The 9,402-nt window shown below is 49.6% G+C and overlaps 1 protein-coding gene across 2 annotated transcripts in view; it reads left to right on the top strand.

Annotated features, from left to right (window-relative positions):
* Positions 1-9,402, top strand: part of LOC113203804 (dopamine receptor 2-like) — a 139,372-nt gene that overhangs the window by 57,985 nt on the left and 71,985 nt on the right. The window contains exon 3 of one of the 2 annotated variants that reach the window (XM_052268879.1): positions 8,457-8,565. The exons of the other annotated variant lie outside the window; for it this stretch is intronic. Within the exon in view, the coding sequence (XP_052124839.1) occupies positions 8,457-8,460 (4 nt within the window). The 3' untranslated portion in view covers positions 8,461-8,565. Of the gene's footprint in view, positions 1-8,456; positions 8,566-9,402 lie in introns of those variants that run through there. 2 annotated transcript variants of the gene reach the window in all.

Raw genomic sequence — 9,402 nt, 5'->3', positions numbered from 1 at the left:
CGTTGAAATGGAATCTATCTTGGGATATTGGGTTTTCGGCTCATGCCCCGTAATCTCGTTTTCTTTTGTGTGGGCCCTAGACTCCACCCCTCCCCTCTCTACCCTATCCTCAGTGGGAGTGGTGTAAGGGGACTGTGAAGTAAAGGGTGTAGGAGTTTAGAGGCAGGGGTTTGGCCGGGTTTGGCAAATGCCGAAGACTGCACTCACTATCGGTGGTTTACGGATATGACGCTTCCCTCGAAAGTGTGCCCCAAAACGCGCTAAAGACGTTCCAACATTTTTTAAAATTTTGGCCCACCTTTATTTTCTGCCAGACACGACCAGGAGTGTAGGGACCTGAACGTCCGAAGGCCCGCGGGCCGGGCACGGTGTGTTTGCCAATAACACATTGCGCGCCGACTATTGTCTGCTCGGCGTTTGGATGTGCAATCTGCATTGCTGAGAATGAGGGCGCGTTTGTTTGCTGCTGCGCACTGCTGTGATGCTGCCTGCCACCCTATCCGCGCTCGCTTCACCACCCCGCCACCCTTCCAGCTCTCTTCCCCCTCCCCTCCGCGCCCTCCACGCTTTGTCTTGGTCGAAATGGCCGACACAATACATGCCGTATTGCTGGACTTAGCTTCGACATGAGCATTTATGACTGCAGTAAATTATACACTGCAAAATACGGCCCCACATGTGTGTACCACTGGGCTCTGGTTGTGCGTCGCTATTGTGCCGTTGTGTTCCATCCATATTATTTTTTTCCAGAGAAAATGAAGATGAAGTGAGTCCTTGCCCTCCTCTGGCCGGCTCGGACTCCGAGGTGCCCTGAAACCTGCTGCAAGGGAAAGGGAGCCCAAGGGCCAGGCGGGCTTTTGCTTGGTATTTGGTACAGAACGCTTTTGCAGCGAACTCTGAAGCTGCCAATGAATGGGTAGGGGGTAGGCTGAAAGAGACCGCGCGCCCGCGTGGTTGGTGGTTGCACTGCTCGCCCGCTCCCAGTTCGACCCCGCTTCGGAAAGAGAGAGAGAGAGAGAGAGAGAGAGAGAGAGAGAGAGAGAGAGAGAGAGAGAGAGAGGGGGGGGGGCTCACCTCCGCTGGGATCGCTTGGCCCGTCCTAATTAGTGGAGTGGCGCGGGGGCGGCGCCGTGCGAGGCCAGGTCAGGCTAGCTAGCCAGCAAAAACGCACACACCTCCCATCCCATAGGACACCAGTTTTTTTCAAATGACATTTGATCTTTGCCGTGGTTTTGACGAATTTGTTCCAACAATTTTTTAGAATGGCTTTGACAAAAATCTGACGTCGCTCAAAAGTTGTTTGCATAATCCTCACTTTAGTTGAGCGACGGTAAATTTCGTCTCTCTAATCTAAGATGAGACTTCTCCAGCGATTCTAGTGGTGTCCTTTTTTCGTCAACCGAAAAGCAGTGAACCGCTCTCCTTCGTCTTCCGCCTACCCGACAGTAATGGTCAGCTGATAGGCCATAAGTGCTGGGCGAGGCGTGCCTGTCTCACTGTTAATGTCATTTCACGAAAATAATCTTAAACGAATAGTTCGTAATTGAAATTAACGATTATTATTCGTCAGTTACGGTTACGAACTGTTCGTAGCGGTATAAAACAAACTATTCATAAAATCATGATTTTATAGTGTCAAATGATCAGAATGTTAGAATGTTTGTTTTAAAAATTCTTGTTTCCAGGATGGTTTTTTTTAGGACAACAACCGAGTTACAAACTGTTCGTCATTTTACGAATGTATTCGTCCCTTTTAAATATATTTAAAAGGTTATAACGAGGAATTTGTGTACAAAAGTTAACAGGGCATCACTGGTAAAAATAAGGTGCTAACTCCTACCTTTAAAAGGAACTAAGGGTTTAGTGCCTTTCCAAAGGCTTACTAAAACTGCCGAAGGCACTAGTTTTTAGCACCCTTTTGGCTGTTTAGTACCCTATTTAGTGCCTTTGAAAGGCACCAAACTCAAAATGTGGTTAGTGGCCCAGGAAAGGCACGACTTAGCACCTTTGTTTTACCAGTGATTTTTTTGTCAAATAACGATATAATTTCCAACAGTGCTGTGCTTTGCCTGCTCTCACCAGTTCTCGCCGCTCGCACTCCCGCGGTTGGCTGTATTATTTCCAGATCTTCCATACATTTCCAGGGAGTTTCGACTTGAATCCTGTTAATGAAAGTGGGCTTGGGCAGCGAGTAGGAGGGGCAAGGGCCTTGGCCAGGGCTGTTTGTTGACTGTCTGCTTGTTCCCTCCAACTCCGACGGCCGCGGCCGCACCGGAAAGAGAAAACAATTTCCGGACCCAACGTGTTCAAAAATAAACGTGAAAGTAATATTTTGCAAAATTTGTTTGAGGGACTTCAATTTTCCTTAAAATACACTCTAAATGTGGGGGGGCAATTTTTTTACTTAAGTTGTGCACTGTTAAAAGCTTACAGTGATTTTCACCGTAAGCTACAGCAGTAAAGGCCGGCAGCACTGTAGCTTACGGTAATAGTAACTGTAAGCTACGGTGAATTTCACCGTTAGGTAGAGTGAATCTCATCGTAAGCTATAGTGCTGTAGGCTTTCACTGTAGCTTACGGTAAAAATCACTGTTATCTTTTAATAGTCTGTCTTTGCGCACACCTTTTTACGAAACAAATTTATATTCAGTACAAGTTGTTCCAAGGATAGGTACGAATGTACAAATGCATTGTTTTGCATGTAACGTGGACACAAATTTGTATTTGATTTAGATGCGCACAAAGACTTCTCTCGTTTTTGTACAAAATTTGTCCCTGGCCATTTAGTGTGTAGTTAGTTGGAAGCTCCCTGGGGCGCTCCTCCGCCCGCTCGGCAAGGGAGAGGAAAACAGCAACTAGTATCCAGCCAGCCCTCTGGCTCAACCGCGGACCTCTGCGGCGTGTGGAAATTGTGCGCATAGGCTTAATTACGTTATCCTCTACCTTTACTCTTCCTCTCCCTCCTCCTTTCTCTCTCTCTCTCGCTCGCTCTCCAACTGCGTCCTCTCTAACTCATTCCGCGTCCTCTGCTCACCCTCTCTATCTCTGCATTCAGTCATTTTTTCCCTCCACATACTCTCTTGCTCCACGTTCTGGAGCAGCGTCAGCAGCAGGCGCCAACAACTTTTCTTCCCACTCGGGAACAAAACTTGCCTACGGATTCATACAAACTTGTTGGTCACGGATTACGGTCGGATTAAGCGCGTGAGGTCGGATAGAGTCAGGAAGCCCAACAGGTTTGTGTGCGACGCGCTCGACTCGTGAAACTGAAACGGGAGCTTTGCGTCGTCCTTTTTGCAAGCCGGTAACTTCCGCGGAAACGTGTGATTAGCGACTATTGAAAAAGTATATCCGCGACAACCTTCACCAAAAAAAGAAAAAAAAAAAAAAAAACGTAAAAAAAGTTTTAGCTCTTTATCTTTACGCTGGCTCCGCACGGTGGCCGTCCTCGCGCCGCGAGCCGCACCTCTTTAATCAGCTCGTGTCATCGGTGTCCCGCAATGCTGCGGCGCCACTTTTAAAAGCAGGTCTTTACAGACTCGGCCGCCGCATGGTCCGGGCCAGGCAGAGAGGAGTACCGTGCCGCGACATAGAAGTGTTTTTGATTGAGGACCGGATATGATTTCCCACGGTGCCTATGCTAGCCCCCCCCCCCCCCCCCCTTTTGCCCTTTCCCTCCTGCGCGCGACTGGGTGGTATGATTTACGAGCGAGTTGTTTGCCTCAACTACAAGTGAACACTACGTTGCGTACGCGCTCTCTAACTCTCTCTCTCTCTCTCTCTCTCTCTCTCTCTCTCTCTCTCTCTCTCTCTCTCTCTCTCTCCCCCCCCCCCCCCCCCCCCCCCCCCCAATCCAAATATCTCTTTCTCTTACTCACACAGCCACACGTACACTGTGAATTCATGTTACGTCCAATAGGTAAAATCTTGATGTCACATTCGTTTTAATGTGGCTCAGTCAGGCAAACGACTGTAAATTATGAAGTCATTTCTTTGAACCAGGTAGAAACAAATTTTTGATTTTTTAACTAAATGTTATTAATTTCAATATGTCATATTCTTTGATACAGGGCAGGTGATCCACGCCGTCATTTTTAATGCTTATAGTGTACCGGATTCAGGCATGCGCACGGGCTTTGCCTACCGTCCCATGCTGTGGCGCCTTACGGCTCCGTGCAAGTATGCAACCCGTCCCTGCACTCATGAATCCGGTACAGTATAAGGAGGGGAAAAGACGGCGCAGATCACCCACCCTAACGATAGACTTATTTTCTTGTTTCAATATTTTTGACTCTGAAGTAAAGTCAAAAATTCCTTTGCACATAACCAGTTGAATTGCTTTGATTCAAAGATCATGTTCTCTGGGTGTACGTGAAAAAAATACCTCTTTCGCAGATAAAGGAATGTGAGGTCAGGGTGGTCCTCAGACCCCTTTATATTTTATGCTTTACCGGATGAGGGCGTGCGGACGGGTTGCATAATCCCGTGTAGAAGTATATATCAGCTGCCCTGGTATTTTCGCTAGTATTCTTAGCACTGAATATGATGCGAGGTGATCAAAATATAAATGGTAAAAATGTTTTTCAACAACGCCACTACATATTTATATATTTTTAAGATTCCTCACTGAAATATGCCGCTGACGCGCACAATCCGTCTCTCGCTACGGAGCGTTTCCTTCACCTTTTTTCCCCCTCTGGTGCACGCTGCATTGATCCTCTTGTGGCAATTCGTTTTTCTCAACCAGCACACAATCGGCGGTATTGCAAATCCACCCCCTCCTCCCTTTATTGCAGCCGACCACATTCCTCGCCGCTATTATTACACCGCGGTCGGATGCTAGCGTCGAGGTTTCGACTTTACAATTTATTTTTTCTCTTCCCCTTTTGTTTTTCCCGCTTCTTTTAACTTCGTTTATTTTCGGTTTTTATCCCCCCGCCCTGCCCCTTATGGAATCGAACTGTCTCTTTTTCGTCGCACCCATTGCATTATCGTGCGTCAAAAGAGCTGCGGCGCGGAGGGGCAGCGGTCCGTCCATCTGCCCGTCCGCGAGTAGCACGACGGGCGTTGCGGGGCGCGGTGAAGCGCTCCGGGTCTGCCTAGTCTGCAGGGCAGTTGGCAGCGCAAAATTAGGTCATGTTTTATCGCTCGAATCAGTTCGGGTGCGGATAGGGAGGGGTAATGGCGCTAGCAGATGCAAGGGGAGGGGGGGTTGGGAGGGGGTGATGGGGGTAGGGGTGCTGATTGCCATTTGGCGCTTCCTTCCATGAATTTCCTGAGTTTCATTGCGTTCGTTCGCGAGTCGTGTGGTGACTGAGGGCAGTGGTGGCGTGTAGCGGTCCCGCTCACCCTATAAACAGTTACTGACTGAATCACGCAGGCACATGGCACCCGCCAAAAAAAGAATGAAAAAGGAAAAGGACGGACGAGGAGCTTCTATGGCTCCAACATTTCTGGTACATCGGCATTTGCTTCTTTCTTGGACAGCCAGTCCACATCTCCATTATGAGCCGGTGTGCGAATAGGAACACAAGGCCAGTAAAGGATTGATTAACAATTCAGTGAGTTCGATGGGAACGATGAAAATTATTCATATGTTGCCAGGCACGGAAATCCAAACTTGGTGGGAGCACTCACAGCATGCTGAAGCTTAACTCTTCGAGGTATGACAGAGTGGAGAGAGAGTCTGCCTGTGCCATTTTCACCTCCTGGTCCTTTCCCTGAAGGGCCTCGCAACGCATTTGTAGTAATTGGTGAGATCGTTAGAAGAGCTATTACGCCGTTGCCTGCGTTGCCATAGTTTCGGTTTTATTCCTAGACAGACGGTCTTAAAAACTTGAAATTTTAATTAGAGATCCCATTATTCATTTTTAAAGAAACAATGCAGCCGACTGACGGCGACACTGCAGTAAATTACTGGACCGCCATACTCGCGCGAATCGAATCGTTGCAGTGTAGCAGTAATTTGAAACGACAAAGAAGCGCTGGGGCCGTACAGTCACCACAAAGGGCGTGCTATATTTGAAACGCTTTCTGTCCGACTCCTCAGCCTTCCCTCTGGGACCCGGAAGCTCCTTGTTGCCGGTTTTCTGTGTTTACTATTCTTTCGCGTGTGAAACACGGCTGCACCATCAACGTTGCAACGCAAGCACACAAAGGGCAAAGTGCAAAAACAAAAAAAAACAAAACAAAAAAATTAAAAAAAAGAGATTGGACGGGAAGCCGAGCGGTAGGAAAGAAAAGGAAGGGGCGGCGTTTCAAAGAGCTTCGGGCTCATGCCTGCGAGTCATAGTGTGTATGTACCGATGTTGTTCCCTCCAGCGTGGAAATTCTTGAGCACCGGCATCTGTGACTGGACGCACAAACATTGCTATTCATGCCTGGCACAGTAAAACGGTAGCTCATATTCAGGGTGCACTGTAAAAAGCTTACGAACTAAATACTTTGCAACGTTACGAACAATTTTCGTTCTTTGTATTGCAAAGAAATTGTTCGTATTGCAAAGCGATTGTTTGCAAGGCTAGACGGGTCTTACGAACAATCGGTTTGCATTACAAACTATTTGTTCGTAAGCTTACTAACAATTAGTTCGTAATACAACGCTTCAAAATCCTTCGTAAGCTACGAACCTTTTGGTTTGCATTACGAACCTATAGTTCGGAAGCAATTTACAGTGTGGGTGATCCGCGCCGTCGTTTTTAATGCTCATGCCACCAGCCCGCACGCAAGACGCGAGAATCCGGCCCAGTATAAGCAGAAAAATAACTCTCCCATTCTGTATTAACAGCAAAAGGTCTTGTTTTCCTTCTAGAGGCACTAAAGCATCATAGTACACGCTAACAGTGTTTGCATATTTTTGTGCAAATATGTAAGTGCTAAATTAACACTTTTAGTTCCTTACATTCGTTACGTTACGTTCCTTCATTTTAGGAAGAATTGCGTTTGTAACGTACCGTGCAAAGGATCTGGAACCACCACATAACAAAAGGATTTTCTTCGTATTATAAAAAGCGTCAGTTTCTAAACAGACGCGTGCTCTTCGTATTACAAAGCCGGAACCCTTTGTAATGCAAAGTTCTTGTTTGTATTAAAAAGGTTCCAAATGCTTTGTACGTTACGAAGAGCAGTTCTTTTTAACAAACTTACAGTGAAATCTACGTTTTGTTTGAACAAATTTGTGTGCAAGAATTCATGTGATATCGTAGAAATCAAAGCTGAAATGTGTGGGAAAAAATGTCCGCTTAAATTTTTGCAAATAAATAAAGAAACAAATCCCGTTTGTGAGCACCTTTCAAGTCACAGTTTTGTGTGTATAATAGCGGGGCGTGCGGGGTGGACGGGGGCCGCATCGTCGGTCAAGACGTCAGGCATTGCGTGTGCTTGCTCAGGCTTATGAACCGCACCGTGGTTCGCTGTACCAACATAAGGAGGCGTGCAAACACAGCAAAGCGGGGCGACTCTGACTCTCGAGGCCGAGGAGGCGGCCAGAGGAGAGCCGTGTTGGGGGAGGGGGGGGGGGGAGAAGGGGAAGTGAGGGGAGGGGTGTAGGAAGAAGAGAGGCACTAGGTGCCAGGCCGGGAAGGTAAATAAAGGACGTTTTAGAGAATGGGATCCGAACAAAAGACCCCCCCTTCCCCTTCCTTGTTCCCCTAAACATTCCACCACCAGGTGCCATCATGCAGGCGAAGGAGGCGGGGGAGGGCTTGCCCTGCGACCCCCTCTCTCCCCCCGCCCAACCACCCAGTCTCCCTCGTTAAAATCCCTCGGATCAATTCCCATTTTGGACTCATCGGTTCGCCAGTCGCACTCCGGGAGTCGCGCTCTCTCCCTGTCCGAAGCGGAGGTGGTGGGTGATGACTAAATGCCATGTTCGTATCGCCCCCTCCCAACCCCCTCCCTCACCACCCATTCCCCCGAGTGAGCCCGGCGGGGCGACAATCTACCGAAATCTCACCCCCCCCCCACCTCCACCTCTTTCACACCGCTGCCTAATGAGCGAGCAGGCAGCGTGACGTCATCGACTTTTTTACCGCGCCACATTTTCAATTTCCATCGACGCGCGCACGCGCGTTGGACAGGAGGCTCGGGGTGATTATGCGGTGATGTTTCTCCGTCCGCGCGCCCGCAGAGGAGGGAACACCCCTCGGGACGGGGCGTGTCGGTGGCGGGGCCTGCCGGGGCCGGCCGGTGCGGTCCGGTGGCTGGTGACCCTTATAATGAGCAGTCCGCGGGCCCCAAATTACTGGGGGTTCTTGGGCGGAGGGGTCATCACGCCAGCCATTAATCTAGCTAAGCCCCCCCCTCCCTCTCCCTCGCCATCCTCTACTCCAGGGCGGCACTCGTCACACACAGCGGAAGACAAACGGTCTCACGTCGCCGTGTGCGTTGTGCCCTTAGCGACCGCCCACACTGCGGCGCTCTTGACTGATTCTCCTTTTGTTTCACGTGTGTTTCAGGTAAGACGGTGCCCGTGCCTCCCGCCTGTATATGATGGGATAGGGTGTACCTTTAGAAGTGATCCTGTAGACGGAAACCCTCGCCGAGCGACCCGTTCCGTAAGTTCCTCCTCCCCTTTGTTCCGTCGTTCGCCGTCGTTCAATTGCGGAACGACCTTCTCCGGAAGAAGAATACTGTGAAAAGTGTTAGTAGGTTTCACAGGTATTGCAGTCTAGACTTGGTTTCATTCGACGAGCAAGCATTGCCTTTCTTAAACTTATTTTACCGAACGTGAACTTGCAACATCACGATTTTATACATACATCGGAGTATGGACCTAGTTTAAGGTTACGTCGTGTTTTCCCGTATAACTGGATTCCTCGCTCGATTCTCCATGCTAGGGTCGGCCCTCGCACCGCCACGTGTCAGCCCCCCCCCTCCCCCTTTTCCGCCAACCCTTAACTCACTCACTCCAGCCACGCTAACGGTCAAGCAGGGAAAAAAAGCAAAAAAAAAAAAAGCTGAGACGCGCCGTTGCGCCGTTTGCCTTTTGTGAGGCGAGATTGACAGCGCCGGCGGCTTAATTCTGCCGTGGTGCGCCATTGTGAGTCGCGGCGACATGTGCGGCGATAGAGCGGGCTGGGGCGGGGACGCGACGGGGACATCGGGGGAAAACACGCGCTCGTGTCGCCTTTTGTAAGGGCATTGTGGGGGACTGGGAAACAATGGCGGTGTACTCCGCGCCGCCGGCGGGGAGTCCTGGGCAGGGCGTGAAAATCGAGATCAGCTCGGGGCGGTAAGAACTTCTTTGTCCCATCAGTGGGGCTCATTTCCTCGGCAGAAGTTTCTATTTTATGACGAGCTGAGCTGATCAGGGAGCTGGCTGGCTGGCGGCGGGCGGGGAGTGGGCTGGTTGGGGGTGGCGAGGGCGCTGCGGCTGCCCCAGGGGGAAACTACTGCCGGCTG

Source organism: Frankliniella occidentalis, unplaced genomic scaffold, assembly GCF_000697945.3.
Source record: "Frankliniella occidentalis isolate FOCC.00 unplaced genomic scaffold, Focc_3.1 Scaffold78, whole genome shotgun sequence".
In the NCBI taxonomy this organism is placed as follows: Eukaryota; Metazoa; Arthropoda; class Insecta; order Thysanoptera; family Thripidae; genus Frankliniella; species Frankliniella occidentalis.
This window is presented reverse-complemented; position numbering and strand designations above follow the sequence as displayed.